Raw genomic sequence first — 18,832 nt, forward strand, 5'->3', positions numbered from 1 at the left:
CGTCCATTCCACCGATCCAACGCCGCACGTCACACACACCGCCCCGCTCCTGAAAAAGGCTAAAAGTTTGCAGCCATACTCATATCGCCATATCTCCGACCAATCAATTTTTTTTTATAAAATTCAAAGTATTTTACCATAACTTTTAAAAAATATTTTATTTTATACTCAAAAGATGAATTATAATTCACTTTATCTTTCTATACCTATATACCTATATATTATTTTTTATAAACTTTACAACACGACAAAACCTTCTTCATCCTTGTCTTTTTTTTCGATCCTTATCTTTTTTTTTTTATTCCTAATGATCGAATTTATTATCTTTTATCTTCGTCCGATGTTTCGTCTTCTCACGTGTCCATTTCTTAATTAATATGTTCACATTTCATTATCATCTAAATAAATTAATTTTATAAAAAATACAAATAAAATAAGATATATGTTACCATGACTAAAGAGGAGTTCGACGCTAATAATGGCGCAGCGAATGAGAAATGGACATCAGGATTCGCCTTCCCGATATCGGCAGCACAATTAAAATGCATATGAAGTAGTGTTTTATTACTTTTTTTATTATTATTACGTGTAATTTATTTGTTGAAATTATTAATATTGTTATATCTGTTTTATATCTTTTATTTGTATTTATTGATTTCTTATGACAAGTCAAAAATTTTTAAAATATTTTATTTTGTTAATTTTCTGTCTCTTATAGTATCAGTCCGCCGTAATATGCGAGTAACTTTACTAGTATAAATAATGTATCATGATTATTATAGAGTAACTTTCTACCTCCTCCCTTGCTATATTTTATTCAAAAATAAAATTTTCAACTTTTTTAATTTTTTTAAAGCAATGCTAGCCATACAAAGCTTTTCATTCTTACAACTTCAACATTCAATAGCCACTATTTTTCTAACTTATCTTGCCTATATTTCTTTTTTAAGCACAAACTACAAAAGATAAGATAAATTACAAGCTCTTGCCTCGGGGCTTGTAAAGATTGCAAAACAAAAGGTGGTGGTAGGCTTTGCATTTTTTTTTTTTGATAAATTTTAATTTGTTTTCTTATGATTTAGTGTATTTTTACTTTACCATCAGAAGGTTCAAAAAATGATACATAATTATTCTATAATTTTATTCTTATTTCACTGAAAGATAGCAAAGTGAAATTTTCAACACCACAAAGTGATATTTAATTTATTATACGATAAGTTCTTACAGTGAAACAAAAATAAAATTATACTAAGTGCATCTTTATGAATCACATGATAGCAAAGTAAACATACACTAAACTACAAGATTAGTAAAATCAACCTTTTGAACCACACAGTGGCAAAGTGAAAATGCACTAAATCACAACTTCTCATATTTTGGAATTAATTAACTTTAATTAAAAAATTAATTTTTTTCTCAACTTTTTTTTATATTAAGAGCATATCAACTTCTCATATTTTGGAATTAATTAACTTTAATTAAAAAATTAATTTTTTTCTCAACTTTATTAGTAATTTTATTAAATTTAATAATTTTAAGCACTTTTAGTAATAATTATATTTAGATTAATTAATAATCAATAACTAATAGAATCATTAAACTCAATACAAATCTTAACTTAACTAAAGTCTTATTAATTTGGATGTTTGTAATAACATATGCAACAATAATTTGTTTGATATAAATATTTCTATTTTTAATTTTATATGATTAGAAGCTGAGTGTTAGGGACTTAGCAATCCTTGGTCCAAATAGGTACCAATCCAGCAGTTATTATGGGAAATGGATGGTCATATAATTGTTGGATTTAAAGGCTCCAAAATTAGAGGCAGAAACTCTAAGGTCATAGGATAACTCTTGAGTTCACATTGTAATTATGAGAGTTTTTTTTTGTTAGTGGACTTAATAAGTGAGTAATTGTGGGTGGTTCGTGGTCAAGTTTAATATTCCTAGAGCCTATAAATAGGTGGGTTGGCAAAGGCAAAGAGAGTAGGGAGAGAAGAGAGGGTGTATTCTGTATTATCTTTTTTTAAGTATCGGAGTATTAATTTAGTGTTTGCAAAGCTTGTATCGTTTTCTTTTATTTTCTCTTTCTTGAACCTAATCTTTGAGGGCGCGAAGGTTGGGAGTAACAGGATTGAGACAGATTTGCTTATCTTCGAGTTGAAAGACAGGCGCCGCACGAACTTTGACGATCAAACTCACTACGTCCGTGAAATGAAGCTTTGTTTGATATTATTGTTATTTTTAAATTAATTTTAAATAAAAATTTTACATAAAATAGTATAGAAAGGGATGATGCATCACTTTCAATCCCTCCATTCAACGGGTTTGCTCAGCCACAAAAAAAATTATATATATATTCGAAGCAATTATTTTATGATGGGATGCAATAAAAGATATTTCTGGCGTCTGTATTGCATTCTGAAAAGAGATAAATTTATTGAATAAAATATTCATATATTCAAACAAAATTTTTTACTTATAAAAACTGAAATAAAAAGAAAAAAAAAAGAAGTTGATGAGGTGCGAAAAGGGAAGCAACAAAAAAGTTGAGGGACCAATTTCAAACGACGTATAGTTGAGTGGGTCTCGGTACATTTTTACTCCTCCATATGTATATAAACCCTATCCACTGAACTATGGCGATGCGCGTGCTCGTCGATTACCCGTCGCAGTGCGATGGACTCAGACCCGGACGCGGGGCGGTACTTCGCGGCGTGGTTCGGGGAACTGCGTTCCCTGCGCCGCGATCTCCGCTCGGCCCGGTTCGATCCGGACCGGGCCCGGCTCGCTCCGCTGGTCGACCGGGCGCTGGCCCACTACGACGCCTACTACCGGGCCCGGTCCGAGCTCGCCCGGTCCGACCCGGTCGGGGCCTTCACCACCCCCTGGGCCACCCCGGTCGAGCGCGGGGTCGCGTTCTGGGTCGCCGGGTTCCGCCCCACCACGTTCGTCCAGCTCCTCTACACCGAGTCGGGCCGCCGGTTCGAGGCCCGGCTCGAGGACTTCCTCCTCGGGGCCGGGGCCCGGTCCGGGGACCTGGGCGACCTGAGCCCGGTTCGAGTGGACCGGATCGACGAGTTGCACCGGAGAACGGTTCGGGAGGAGGACGAGATCGGGGAGGAGATGGACCGGATTCAGGAGGGGGAGGGGTTGGACGTGGAGGGCTCAGTGGACCGGATCGAGAGGGTGATGGGCCGCGCCGACGCGCTGAGGATGAGGACGCTGGGCGGATTGGTCGGTCTACTGAACCCGGTTCAGGCGGCGGAGCTGCTCGTCGCCCTTGCCGATTTGGAGATCGGTCTACGGGAGTACGGGCTCGAGCACGAGCACGAGCACGAGCGAGTCCCGGACGAGTGCTGAACCCTTGTCTACGCCCTGCGAGGGTTTTTTTTTTTTTTTTTTGTTTTTTTTTTTTTTTTTTTTTTTTTTTTTTTTTTTTTTTTTTTTTTTTTTTTTTTTTTTTTTTTTCGTCAGCTCCTCCGTTAATATTTCACTAAATTACATACAAAAAAAATTTCAGATATCCTATCTAACTTTATAAAATATTCACTTTAGTACTTTTCAATTTTAACTTTGTTACTGATTTAACAAAAAAAAATTAGCAAAATGAATAATAAAAAGAGAAAAATAAAACAACAAAATACTAAATTGATATATTTAAAATTATAAAGTACTAAAGTGAAAAAGTGTGAAACCATAAGATAATATTTGAAGTTTTCTCATTTTTTTTAATATATATATTATTATAGTTTAGGTATTGAGTTAGAACACCCCTACGGCTTCGTTTGGTTCGGTTGTAAGTAAGAACTAGTATATACCAGGGATAGATACAAATTTAGGTACGTATAAGCGAGAACTAAACCAATTTTGTGTTTGCATGAAAATTTGGTTGTTTTTGGGAATAAAAAGAAATAATGTTTCGATGGATAAGATGGAATAAGAAGAATAATTGATTATAAATTTAGAGATTACAAAATTTAAATTTTAAAAATTTAAATGATAATTTAAAACAAAAAAATCTCTCTCTCTCCCGGAGAAACAAGGGGTGGGAACAAGCTTGTTCCCATCCCCCACTATGGGTGGAAACTGGGAACAATAGTTCCCTCCCACCCAACTTCGTGTTTGAGTACAAGTGGGGGATAAGACCCTTGCCCTCCATAGATCTTATACCAAATCCAAACGGTACCTAGAAGTATTTTGGCAGCTATAATTGTAGGATTTAAAAATTAAAAATATTGATCCAATAATCAAAAAGTATTTAGAACTTAGATACTTTTAAAAATATTTTATCTGAAACTTACTATTCAGCATACAAAAATATTATGCAGAGATGATGAAGAAGATAATTTATAGATATAATTCAAGACACTAGATGGATTTGCTAATATATAAATAGCATTATAATAAAATTTTATCTGGCCTCTTATGCTTAAAAAAGAAATTGGACCAGATCAAATATGGTCCGAAAAATAATAATAATAATTGAATACTATTCAACACGATTCTATTGTTTGCTTTGTGTGATAAAATGGTTTTGCACTCAATATTATTTAATTAATATTACACCACACTAGGATTTTAATTTCCTCTATTTTTGAAATATTTCCTTTTTTACTTTTTCTAGCTTTATAATGTTTTTAAGAACATCTCTACATAGGGATTTATGATTTTATTTAATCATATTTTGGAATATAATTGACAATATTTCCGATTTTATTTAGTGGCCAAACGTAAATAAAAGGCCACTAAAAAAAAAAAAGAACACTATCAACGGTCAAGATTAACTACCGCCACAAAAGTTTTATACATTTATTGAAAAATAGGGTGCTAAAAAGTCAACTACACTTACAAATGGCTAAATTTAAATTTTGTCACTAAAACTAAGTATAAATTGTGACCACTGTATATAACCCAATAAATTACTTACAAGCACATTACATTACCCAATAAAATAAGATTGATATAGTTTTAGCCAATGTTTTAAAATCCAAGTCCAGTTGCCAGGTTTGGCAGGTTCGACCAATTAATAAAATAATTCATTTCAACCATCAAAATCAGATAAGCCAAAATTTTCTTTGAACCATTCGAGCCTCTGGTTCAACTAGATTTTTCTTTGTTTCTATTTTTTATTCATTAGTATAATTATTAATTTTATTTGTGAGTGATTTTTGTTATTTTTGTTTTCTATTATGTGAAATAAAATTTGAAAACTTGTATCTACTTTATTTGATTTAGTAATCTGTATTTTATAATTAACTATAATACCAAAATAATATTATGTATATCCATACATACTTTCATTCGTTAGATCATACTATACAATCAATCATCACTCAACCGTAGGGGACCATTGTCCTCCTAACTGCACATATCTTCATCTAAGGATAGAAAACCTAATAGCGCAAATCGCTTGGTACTATTAATAATATAGTAGTCTAATTTTATATGGTACTATTTATAGCATAGTATATAATCAATCATCACTCAACCCTAGGGGACCATTGTCCTCCTAACTGCACATATCTTCATCCAAGGATAGAAAACCTAATAGCGCAAATCGCTTGGTACTATTAATAATATAGTAGTCTAATTTTATATGGTATTATTAATAGCATAGTAACATATATATATATAGAGAGAGAGAGAGAGAGAGAGAGAGAGAGAGAGAGAGAGAGTTGAGCTAGAATACTATTGATAGCAAACGGGCTCCGTTGCCACTTATTTGTTTTCGATGATAGAGTTTCCAAATCGACGATCGGCACCGTTGAACATAATCTATACCACTTGAAGTATTTAGAAATCAAACTTCATATATTTTCGATATTGTTCTCTTATCTATCGAGTGGACACAAAAATGAACGGCTGAAAATAAATATTCTTTAAAAAATGATGATAGGAGTCTTGTAATCAAGATTAAGAGTATAGATTTTGTATTAAATAGTTTAAAAAATTTTCTAACAAAAATTCAATTGATGTGGATATTTTTACGCCATTAAACGAGAAAACACCTCATATCGACCATTAAAATTACAAATTTTGTAATCCTTTGATCATGAGGGAAATGATGTCGAAAAGATTTGAAATTTGATTTCTAAACACTTCAAGTGGTATAGATCATGTTCAACGGTGTCGATCGTCGATTTGGAGGCTCTATCATCGAAAACAAATGGATGACAACGGAACCCATTTGCTATCGATAGTATATATATATATATATATATATATATAGGCTAGAGCTACTGTACTTATATGAGTATACAGCCCTTTGTACTCATAAGTTTTCAACCGTTCAGATGAAAAAATATACGGTTATGATGAAAGTGGTTACAGTTAGGTTGATAGTGGGCCCCCTAGGGTTGAGTGGGTGGTTGGTTGAATAGTATAATATAGTAGGTCTTGTGTGCTATTAGGAGTACGGAGGCCTCCGTGCTCCTAAGCCGTTTTCGATAGTAGAGCTTCCGAATCGACGATCGGCTCTGTTAGATTTGATATAGAATATTTAAAGTATTTAGAAAATAAATTTTGTAATTTTTCGATATTATTTACCTAGCGATCGAAGGGGTTCAAAATTAATAATTTTTAATAGTTGGTTTATATGGTTTGCAAGTTTAACGGTATAGAAGTATTCAAATTAGATAAAATTTTGATAGAAAATTTTTTATCTTATTTGCTGCAAGATCAATATTTTTAATCGAAAATTTTAGTGTTATATCATTACTTGTTGTGAGATTTTTATTTTCAGCCATTGATTTTGAACCTTTTCGATCGCTAGATAAATGATATCGAAAAATCACAAAATTTATTTTCTAAATACTTCAAATATGTTAGATCAAATCTAACGGAGTCGATCGTCGATTCAAAAATTCCATAATCGAAAACGGCTCAGGAGCACGGAGGCTTTCCAGTGCCTTCCTTAATGTACACAAGGCGCCTACTGATAATATATATAATATATATAATATATATATATATATATATATATATTATTATATATATATTAATCTGACTGGCTGGTATGCTTATGGAAGCAGGAGCGCGTCCGTGCTCCTCCAAATTTGTTTCGATTGGTTCGACTTTCAATCGACGATCGGCTCTGTTAGAGTTGATCTTAGAGTATTTGAAGTACCCCTAGAACAATAAATTTTGTAATTTTCGATATCATTTTGTCTAGTGATCGAAGGGGCTCAAAATCAAATAATTTTTAAGGGCCGGTGGTGAGACCGGTTTCAGTTAACGGTGTAGAAGATATCCAAAATCACATAAAAATATTTGAATAGAACAATTCTTTATTACCATATAAAAACCAAGATGAATAATTTTGATCAAAATTTTAATGTCAAATCATCATATTTTTTAAGATTTTTATTTTCAGCGTTGATTTTGAGCCACCTTCTTATCACCTAGGCAAATGTATATAAAAAATCGCAAAATTATTTTCTAAGATACTTCAAATACTCTAGATCAAATCTAAACGGAGCCGATCGTTCGATTCCGAAATCCGAACGATGAGAAACAAAGTGGAAGCACGGAAGCCTCCGTGTCTTCCATAAGAATCCTTAGCAGCCCATCTATATATATTATATATAGTATGAATATATATATATATATATATAGTATATATATATATATGACTTCCGGTACGTAATATTCTTATTAGACCAGATCGCCCCCCTCCGGTACTCATAGTTGGTTTCGATGATAGAGATTCCGATCAACGATCCATACCGTTAAACATTATCTAAGAGATTTAAAACTTTTAGAAATGCAAATTTTATAATTTTTGACTCATTTATCTTACGATGCAAACAGCTCACAAATTGATAATTTTTAACGCCGCTATGGAAATTAACGATGTTAAAGATTGAATAGGTTGAATTTTTGATAGAAAGCTTTTATTCGACTACCCTAGATCAGATCAATAACCTGGCCGATCTCTAAATTGAAAGATTCGATCATGCCATTTTAGGACGGTCGTTCCGATTTTGAGCCGATTTATTTATGCTGTTGATGAGTACTTTATTATGATTTCGAAGAAAATTACAGAACATTTATTTTAGAAGTTTCAAATACTCTAGATTATATTTAAGGAATGGGCAGTCGTGATGTCGGCAAGCCCCATCATCGAAAACAACATATGTGTATGAGGGCAGATACTCATAGGATAGTAGATCCTACTCATAATATATATATATTATATATATATATGATTATATATATATAATATTCATATATATATATATATATATATATATATATATAATTATTGATATATAACTATTTTCTACCACCTACTCAAATTTAATGAGTAGTTAGAATGGGAAATGTGGACGATAATTGGGAAGAAACTTGGAGGTATCTCAATTCTCTTGCTTCTTCGATATCGTCTTCTATATCTCTTCCTCTCTCGATATCTAACCAGTCTATCAAAATTGGAATGGGGTAGTTAGAAAGTTAGAGTTAAAAGAACTGCTGTATACTTGCTTAATAGTATAATACCCGCTATATAGTATATATATATATATATATATAATATATAATATATATATATAGATAGAATTTACAAGTAATATGATTATTGTTTAAAGTTATGCTGCATTAATGGCTCCATGCTATTAGTTGGAACCACGAGATAGGCCGTGTAAATGATGCCGAACACGACTGGCTCTTAAGATATCGAGTCGAAATTCGAGCATCGGTGTTCGGCTCTTACATAACGAGCGCGAATATAGTTGACTTACGAGACTGGCCGAACGGAACAATAAGTTAAAAAAATTAATTGAATAATTATAAAAAATAAATTATAAAATCTTATTTCATTAGACTTTGATTAATAGTTAAAACTTTACATATAAATGAGTTTTTTTTTTTATAATTAAGCTCGCTTTATATTTTTATTTGCTAAAATTAATATTAAAATATATATTATATATAATTTATTTATTTATATATAAAAATATAAATTAAATAAATTATATAAATATAAAATATATGTATTCGAGCTACTTATCGAGCCGAATACGAGCAACAGCTGACCCAGCTCGTGGTGTCGGCTCGTTTACAAACGAGCGATTCGATCTCGATCTGCATTTCGAGGCGAACACGGAGCTGCCGCTCGCGTAAGCGAGCGAGATTGCCACCCCTAGCCACAGGTTAAACCAGTAATTTTTGACTTAGTAATATTTCAGAATTATTACTCTCTGATGTCCTTTGTAACCATTAGTTTTAACTATTGTATTTGTTATCTGCATAAATTTTTGGTATAAATGTCTTATAATAATTAAGATTAAATGAATCATGGAGGGTCACGCATGCATTACGTCAACGTGCACTGCGGAGACATCCAACGAATAGAGAGTGCAAGGACGGACGCCGGAAAGAACAATCCGGGGACGACGAACTCGTGATCTGCAGACTTGCATGTCGGACACGTGGGAGCCAGCTGTCGGCTGCCCGCGGAAGATAGCATGTTATGCTCGCGGCTGCAGACTGCTGCAGCAAGAATCTTTTGCTGCCGTCATTAGGCGTGCAGGGGGCGATGTTCGACCTCGTCATACTAGCATCGCCGGCTGTTCGGGAGATAGATGTCCACCTCTTGTTCGGCTCGAGAATGAGTTCGAAATTAATTACTTGTTAAGTAAACGAGCTGAATGCGAGCTAATTTTTTATGTCGAAATTTTAATGAGCCAAATGCGGACTCTCACTACTGTTCGCAAGCTATCTCGTGTTCGGCTCGAGATGAATCGCTTGCTAAATAAACGAGTGGAAGACGAGCTAATTTGTCGGATTGAAATGTTAACTAGCCAAACAAGAGCTAGCATTGGTCAACAATGATGATTAGTCGTGGGATCCACTATTGTGCATAATTCAAGAATCTTTAGGGTTGGTTTAATGACCAAAAATGTTATAACACTAATATCTTAGTGCTTTCAAAAATGCCGTGATCAAATTCTCTCTCTCTCTTACAAATTTTTATCATTTGAATTTGAGCCCAACCCAAATATAAAAAAAAAACTTATATTTTGTAAATTTTAATTTATTAAATTAAGATTCTAATTTTTTAATTTTCTTTCAAATATTCATGACCCAATAGTAAGTTTGACAATCTAACTAGTTATTCGGGAGCCGGCTCGTGAACACGAGATGGTTTTTCCGCCTGAGATGACTTGTTTATTAATGAGCTGAAGATTTTTAGCTCGATATATTAACTAGCCAGCTCATATTTGTCTAGTTTATTAAATGAGCTGAAAACAAGTTAACGCTCGTGTTTCGCTGGTTGACAGCCCTAGCACCAGCACTCTATAAAAAATATACACAAATTTTCTATTTTATATTTTAAAAGATTCCAAAATATTCAATTGTTTTATTACTTTTTAATACTAAAAATTTTAAATTTTTCGGATGATGAAACCTAAAACTTACATTCTATAAAAAGACTTATATTCTATAATAAAATGTATACATAGTATTTTAATACTAAAAATGAAAAGTATTTTTAAAATTTTTAAATGATGGTGCCTAAAAACCACACTCTACAATAGAGTGTATATATAATATTTTTTATATATTGTTAATATGGTTGGGTCATATATATTATAAAACAGCTACATAAGTTTGGCAAATGAATAATTCATAAATTTTAATATATCTATACAAACTATAATTTGACAGTTTTGGATAGTATACGTGTCAACCTCTCTTTCTTCCTGAAAGTATAATTCTTCCATGTCTTGGAAATGTACATTCTCAAATCTTCCCTTCTTCTTGGAAATCTGTCAAATCTTCCTTTTTTGAGAATCTATCAAATTTTTTGAAAATCTACCAAATCGAATCTACCAAATTTTTTAAAATCTCCCCCCTCTTGAAAAAGTACCAAATCTTCCCCCTGCGCCTTAGGGAAGTAATATAAAAATCTGCTTAGGGGTTTTGCAGGAGAGGAGGGAGAAAGAGGGGAGGGGCGGCCACGCTTTTCGGTGAGGACTATAACTCCTCATGGGGTGGTGATGGAGGAAGAGAAAAAGGCAAAGATGATGGCCTCTGCGATGCTGAAGAGATGGGTCGTGTAGGGTCTCGGACAACCTATGATATCCACTTCTTCTCATACTTAGTCTTCTGTGCCTTTTTTTTCCTGATTATATTATTAGATTTGCTAAAAAAAAGTATTTTTAAGATATTTTTCGCTAAAAAAATATTTTTTAAGAGAAAAAGAAGTTTTTCTATTTGTTGTGGCTTAATTTTGAGTAAATCTCTAATATATAAATAATTATTTTGTTATTATTTATTAATAATTACTGTATATTTACTGTAAATTTTTTTTCCACAGCGAAGCGCCGGTCTTTAACTAGTAAATGAGAATCTAACAGCTCAAAAGCCTGATATGAAAGAGTGCTGCAGAGTGAGAAAATTATGTCACTAATTTCTTAATACCGATAAATGGATCTAATTAAGTATCTGGGGCTAGAAAGTTAGATTTTGATAAGTTAGCAGTATTAATGGGCTAAATCATTATAAAGCTAATAAAAATTCTAAAATGAATAATTTTTATTTTTTTTTTAACAGAAAAAGGTAGCATGCTATTCGCTTCATTTATTTTATTTAGAAATAAACTTAGCTGAAAATTTGAATCAATTAGGATTCGAATTTGGATCTCGGATACCAACCACCAAGCCTTTTTACCACTTGCGTTAGGGATTTGTTAATTGTTAACATACTAACAATGTGCGAAGGTTACATTTTGGGGACCCACTGAACTTAAAAGACGAGTATTGCTCTTTTTCTTAAGGCTAGAGTTCCTATCGTAGGCTAATTGAGCATTTGCCAAAAAAGAGGGAAAAAAATATATTCAACATATTCAAAGCAGAATATCGCGCTATTAAGGGCTAACTGAGCTGGTCTTAAAAAAAGTGCCCGTCACACCTTTTGAAGATCCCACTCACCAAATAGAAAAATAATATCTAAGTTAGTTGGAAAAGTTTTAAGACGGTGTTACCACAAGACAGTTTCACTATATTACAAAAGAAAAATACTATTTGTACACTCCAATCAGAGTGTACAAGATTCGCTCCATCCATCTTAATAGGTGGAATGATTTTACTAGTCACTTGATGTGACTAGGAATTCAATACCATCAATGTTCTTAAAAATATCAGTACTTTTTTATGGGGAGGTTGAGTCATACTCAAAATTACGGAAGGCTGGATTGGGCGGAGTCATGTTCAAAATTATGTAAGACTGTTTGGACTGAAAGTCACAATCGAAATCTGTAATGCTATGTATGTACGCTTTACGTTAATCGATAGTACCTTTGGAATAGATCGACCTTCTAAGATTAATGATTAGCATTGTCAATCCTACACCTCTGCCATAAAATGGAAACGAGTGTTGATGTTATTAAGAAGAACTACTTTTCTATACAGCCTGCAGTAAGCTATTTTGACTAAAGAGAACAGAGGCTGCATGCTGAACCCTAAACCTATCCTAACAGCTGAACATCTGCCCAATGGACTAAATGAAATAAGGCTGAAAGAACATCGATTCTTTGAAAATGAGTGCCAAGTAAGAAACAAGCTTTAGTTCCAACAGAACGGTCGGCTCCTTAAAGGAGCTACCGTTGTTGTTGTTGTTGGCATGAAAAGCCTTTTGGAGGCTACTTGTGTAAGTGACAGAAGATTTAGTGGTTGGTATCCGATGTCTCAATTTGAAATTTAATTGATTCATATTTTTAGAACGAAACGGATAGCATGCTACTTTTCTGTCTCTTTCAATAGAAAAATAAAAGAAAAAAAGTCTTTTGGAGCTTTTCTATCGAAAGCTTTGCTTAGCATTCGCCTGGTTCACCGACCGTCCCTAGAGCAAGTGGCAAAGGGCTTGATGGTTGGTGTCCGAGACCCAAGTTCGAATCCTAGTTAATTCACATTTTCAGCTAAGTTTATTTCTAAATAAAATAAATAAAGCGGGTAGCGTACTATTTATCTCTAAAAAAAAAAAAAAAAACATTCGCNGCCTGGTTCTCCTTTCAATCACTACCGTCTAACCTTTATAAAAGTTTGCGCCTTTTATTTGCTACTTTTGAAATGGTCAATAGTTGTACATGTTTTCTTAATTACTTCATGGCTGGGCAACTGAATTGCTATACTCCAACTGAGTCTTTATCCATCAAAGATCTTAAAATCCTAAATATACAATCCTAACAACCTAAGAAATTATGCTGAGCAACTGAATTACTATACTCCAACGATCTTAAAATCTTAAAAATACAATCCTAATATCGACCATCCCTAGTGCAAGTGTCAAAGAGCTTGGCGGTTGGTACCCGAGGTCCCAAGTTTGAATCATAGTTGATTCATATTTTTGGCTAAATTTATTTCTAAATAAAATAAACAAAACGGATAGCATGCTTACCTATCTCTCTCTCTCTAAAAAAAAAAAAAAAAAAAAAAACAATCCTAACAATTTAAAAAAATATAACGCACTACCAATACAATTCTAACAATCAAACAAAAAGTCTAATAATCTACATACAACAATTCTAACAATCAAACAAAAAGTCTAATAATCCACATACAATCCTAATAACCTTGAAAATAATAAATGTTCACGTCTTTTTAAAGACGGTGAACAATTCTGAGTTGGCAAAAGAAACGTTAGCTGGTCAAATAAAATTTTGAAAGAATTATTACGCAAATTAGAAATTTTTATAGAATTATTGTAACAAAAAAAAAATCTTCTTGCCCTTACGCCCGCTGTTTGTCGGGTCCATAGTGGGAATTTCTTCTTAGTCTTTTTTTTCATGTCCTTGCACCTATGAATCCTCCCTTCGGCTCTGTATTGTTTACAAGATCCTCCTAATTGGTCTCACCAGATCACTTATTAGAATAGTAGTCCTGAATTATAAAAATCATTGATCCAATACAAATTATTAAGTTTGGCCTAACCGAAAGACCACATCACTTTGGACTGTTAAATCATATAAGACAGCTACTGTTCTTCAATAACTAAAGTTTAAAGTTTTGAGAGCGCGGTATTTCTATATTTTTAAGTTCAACACTCTCTCTAGTCTACCGACCGTCCCTAGAGTAAGTGGCAAAGGGCTTATGATTGGTATCCGAGGTCCCAAGTTCGAATCCTAATTGATTCACATTTCTAGCTACGTTTATTTCATTTAAATGATTCATTTAAATGAAATAAACGAGGCGGGTAGCGTGCTATTTATCTCTCAAAAAAAAAGAAAAAAAAACTCTCTAGTCTAGACTCGAGACATTTTAACAGGAATAAGACATGATCTTAATTAAATGGAAGAAAATCAAATAGCATTAGAAGCTTGATGTGATTTAAACTCAAGATCTCATGTTTTGATACCATGTTAAATCATACGATACAATCATTGTTCTCCAATAATCTAAGTAGTTAGAGAACAATATTTTTATATTTTTAGGTTTCGTTTGGTTCGAGTATAAGTAAGAACTGCTTATTTCAGAGATAGATACAAGCTCAATGTAAACAAGAACTAAATCAATTTTGCGTGGATAAAAATTGGTTGTTCACGGGAATAAAAAATATAGTGTTTGGATTAGATAAAATAGAATAAAAAGAATAATGGATATTTATAAATAAAAAAAATTATATTATCCCTCTCGTTATATTTGAATTCGAATTTTTAAAATTTAAAAATTTTAAAAATATAAAACATCAAATTTTAAATTTATCAAATTAAAATTTAAAATTTAAAATTTAAAATTATAAACTTTAAAATTATAAGCTTTAATTTTAAAATTACAAATTATAAATTTTAAAATTATAAATTTAAAAAAGATAGGGGTGAGAACAGGTTGTTCCCACCACCCTTAGTATTAATGTTTGGATAGAAGAGGGGGATAAGGCCATCCCATCCTTAGTATTGATGTTTGGATACAAGAGGGGGGGATAAGGGCTTTATCCCCCTTCTGTGCATCCAATCCAAACACCATCTTTTTAAAGTTCAACAACGAGACATATCGACTGAAAACCATTCAGCCCAAAAGTTTAAACATGTAGATTTCCAACCTCTTGTTTTTCATTTCATGTAAATTGAACATGTAGATTTCCAGCCTCTTATTTTTCATTTCATGTGCAACAATCTACACGTGAACATAAAGCTAAAGTATAGCTTCCTTTCCAATCCACATATGTTATTTTCACATAATGAACTTTTGCAAATACTTGAAAATATGGAATTATCACGAAAAGGAAATATGGAAAAGCATACAGAGAAAAAGATCAGGGGCTGAAAGAAGCTTCAATGTTTGCTGCGTTATAGATGAAAAATGTAGACTGCCAGATTCTGCCAGAATGAGGATATTTTTAATTTTTGTGATCTGAATCATATACACTTAAACTGATGTGTAGGCGAAGTGAAAAGTTGATAGGATAAATCATGGATTTAATGTAGAATATTGGCGTACCAAACTAATAATAAAACTCTCTTTATTACACACAAAAAAATAACTCTCATTCACATACACCCATAAGACTACAAACCTCACACACTCACTTCACTACTTCACTACACCTCACAACACTTCCTCACCTCACACCACCACTCACACCCTTCACTATATCTCACTCTTCACTCTCACACTCTTGCACTCTCTCACTCTTGCACTCTCTCCAAGCACACATGGTGTGGGAGCCTCACAACTATTTATAGGCTCCCTCCCAACCTACCTACATAAGCACTCTAGAATATTCTAGAGTACTTACTTCTAGAACTCACTAAAGTGCTCTATTAGCAAGTAGAGAGCACTTTGTTCCTAGAGCTTTCTAGAATGCTCCATTAGCTAGTAGAGAATTGAAAAGGGATAGGGCATTCTAGAATGTTCTATTAAAGAGAGAGAGAGAGTTGCCTCTTTCAATACTCCCCCTCAACTCTAACTCTCTCTTAATGCTACTGTGCTGAGCATTCCTAATCGCTTTCGAAACTCTTCAAATTTTGTGGTGCTTAGTCCTTTGGTGAATATGTCGACTACTTGCTCTTATGTTTTGATTCTGTTTCAGTGCTTGGATCCTTTCGTCCATTGTGTTCCTCCACTTCTTGCTTGTGACTGCTTCTTCGTAGAAGGCCAGCTCTTTTGGAGTCTCTTCTTTTTCGGTGATAGCAACATTTGCACACTTAGTATTGGGCTTTCTTTGCCTAAAAGACCTTCGTAACTGTGTACCTATATCTTCAAGTTGGCTTGGTCGATCTTCTTCTGGGGTTTGACAATGTACGCCAGTTCGCCAGGGTTCTGGAGACTTCTGGAGTTGCTGCTCATCACCGGTTGGCTCCATTGAAGGTTGACCGCTTTCTTCTTGCTCTGACACGGCCTTTTCTTCTTCTTGTTCTTGTTCTCCAAGCTTTCCTTGTAGTTTGATTTTTATCTCTTTAGAATCTGGTAGTATCACTTCTTGTGAGGACCACCAAGACGACGCTTCATCGAACACGACATTTCTCGACGTGTAACAACGACCGGTTGTTAGGTCACAGCATTTCCACCCTTTTCTTTCACTATCGTACCCGACGAAGATACATCGTATCGCCTTCTTGTCGAATTTACTTCGAAGATGGTCCGGCACGAACACATAGCACACATATCCAAAGACTCGAAAATGACTTACTGTGGGTTTGATTTTCCACAGTACTTGATAGGGTGAGATGAATCCTAACTTCTGTTGCGGCAGCCGGTTGATGACATGTGCTGCTGTTCTCATACATTCTGCCCAAAATCTGCCTGGCACATTCTTTGCATGCAGCATGCTTCGGCTAGTTTCTGCTAGATGTCTATTCTTTCTCTCAGCTATACCATTTTGTTGCGGAGTGCGAGGACATGTAAGCTGTCTTCTTATTTTGCACTCTCGCAAATAAGCTGAGAACTCTGTTGAGGTATATTCACCTCCATTATCCATGCGCAGGCATCGTATTTTATGGCCGGTTTGGCTTTCAACTTTTTCTTTAAATTCTTTAAATTTTTGTAGCACTTCAGATTTTTCTTTAATAAAGTATACCCAGACGTACCTTGAGAAGTCAACAATGAACGTCACCATGTAGCGCATGCCGCTAATTGATGATTGCTTGACTGGTCCAAAAACATCAGAGTGCACGAGCTCGAGCGGTACCTTGGCTCTATATTTAGATTCAGTGTAGGGAAGTTGATGAGCCTTACCAAACTGGCATCCTGCGCAGATTGTGTCTCCTCGTATTTCAAGTTGAGGTAAGCCCTTAAGCATACTGCGCTCCATCATGATTTTCAGTTTGTGATAGCCCACATGTCCCAGTCTTGTATGCCACAAATCAGCAGTCTCACTTTTTCGAGTCTTTTCTACGTATGCTGATTCTGCAGACATTACGTATATAGACTCTACTTTCTTTCCTTCCATGATTTGTATACGAGATATCTTGGAACTGCGAAATACCTTGACATCTTGTGGCCCAAATACTACACAATTGCCCGATGCAGTCAGTTGTGATACTGATAAGAGATTTTTCTTCATACCTGGGACATGGTAGACTTTCTGTAGTTGTACTTGATGTGGGCTGAATTTGGGTGTGATGATTGTCTTTCCTATGTGAGTGATTGGCAGCTTCGATTTGTTAGCTGTCACCACTACTCTTCCTCCTTTATATTCTGTTGTGCTGAGCAGCTTGTCTTTATCACCGGTCATATGATTGGAACATCCAGAGTCGATGATCCAATCTGTACTGTAATTCACCTCTCTTGGATTTTCTATTGTTATGAGTGCATATATTGGTACCTGCTTTAGTAGCTTTTCCTTCTTAGCACCTGGCGTCATTTCCTCCGTAGCAGTGTTTTCTGACCTTCGTTCTTCGAGAGCCTCTTCTTTGTTTAAGTGACAGTCTTCTTCTGACTCCATGATGGCGAAGGAGGCTTGAGCATCCCACTCTTCTTCACTATTGTATGCTGCTTGGTGGTCACCTGATGTTGCCATATTGCCTTGTGCTTGTTTCTTCATGTGCCAACAGTCTCGGGCGAAGTGTCCTTTCTTGCCGCAATTGTAACACTCTCTGCTTTGTCGTCTGTCGTATTTAAACTGCCAGGTATTTTGCTCCTTCTGGTTGTGGACTCCCCCTATAAGGTGGCTCTCTCCCAACCTTTGTTTTAACCCACTGAACTCCTTCGGCAGCTTCAAATTTCTTGGCCCTCCTGTTGCTCGACTTTTTCTTCTACTGCTAAAGAGTGCCTCCTCTTCATTTTTCATTGAGACTGCAGCCATCTGTTTGGCTAGAGCCTCCTGATTAGCCAGTAAATTTTCTAGCTCCACCAACGTTGGTTGAGTGGGCCATCCTCGAACAGCAGTAATGAACCCGTTATATTCGGGTTTTAGGCCATGAATAATAATTCTCTTCATCCGCTGGTCACTAATTTTTGACTCTGGATCTAATTGGAAAATTTCACGGCAGAGAGATTTTACCTTCATGAAGTACTGGCTAATTGTCATGCTGCCCTGAGATATCGTCATCAGCTCATTTTCCAGCAGTTGAAGTCGAGCATCATTCTTCTTTGAAAATAACGATGCGAGGGTGTCCCATGCAGCCTTGGGTGTATCTGCTTCCTTGATATGCTCCAGCAGCTCTTCTTCGATTGTCGTCTTCGGGACGAACATCGCCTTCCCTGCCTTGATACGCCACTTTCTGAACACCTCTGCATTCTCCTTTTGTGGTGAAGTTGTTTCAGCACCACCAATTACCTCCCACAAATCCTGCCCTTGTAGGTAAGACTCAATGCAGGTTTGCCAATAACCAAAATTATGGTTATTTAGCTTCTTAATTCCGCTAGTTGTACCAACAAGATCTGCC

At 34.7% G+C, this 18,832-nt stretch overlaps 1 protein-coding gene across 1 annotated transcript; it reads left to right on the forward strand.

The window, feature by feature from the left end:
• Positions 2,536 to 3,410, forward strand: LOC109717068 (protein DOG1-like 3). The gene has a single exon (XM_020242732.1). The coding sequence runs from the start codon at positions 2,683 to 2,685 to the stop codon at positions 3,364 to 3,366; it is 684 nt and encodes a 227-aa protein (XP_020098321.1). The 5' UTR covers positions 2,536 to 2,682; the 3' UTR covers positions 3,367 to 3,410.

The sequence above is a fragment of the Ananas comosus genome, linkage group 11 (assembly GCF_001540865.1).
Source record: "Ananas comosus cultivar F153 linkage group 11, ASM154086v1, whole genome shotgun sequence".
Taxonomy (NCBI): domain Eukaryota; kingdom Viridiplantae; phylum Streptophyta; class Magnoliopsida; order Poales; family Bromeliaceae; genus Ananas; species Ananas comosus.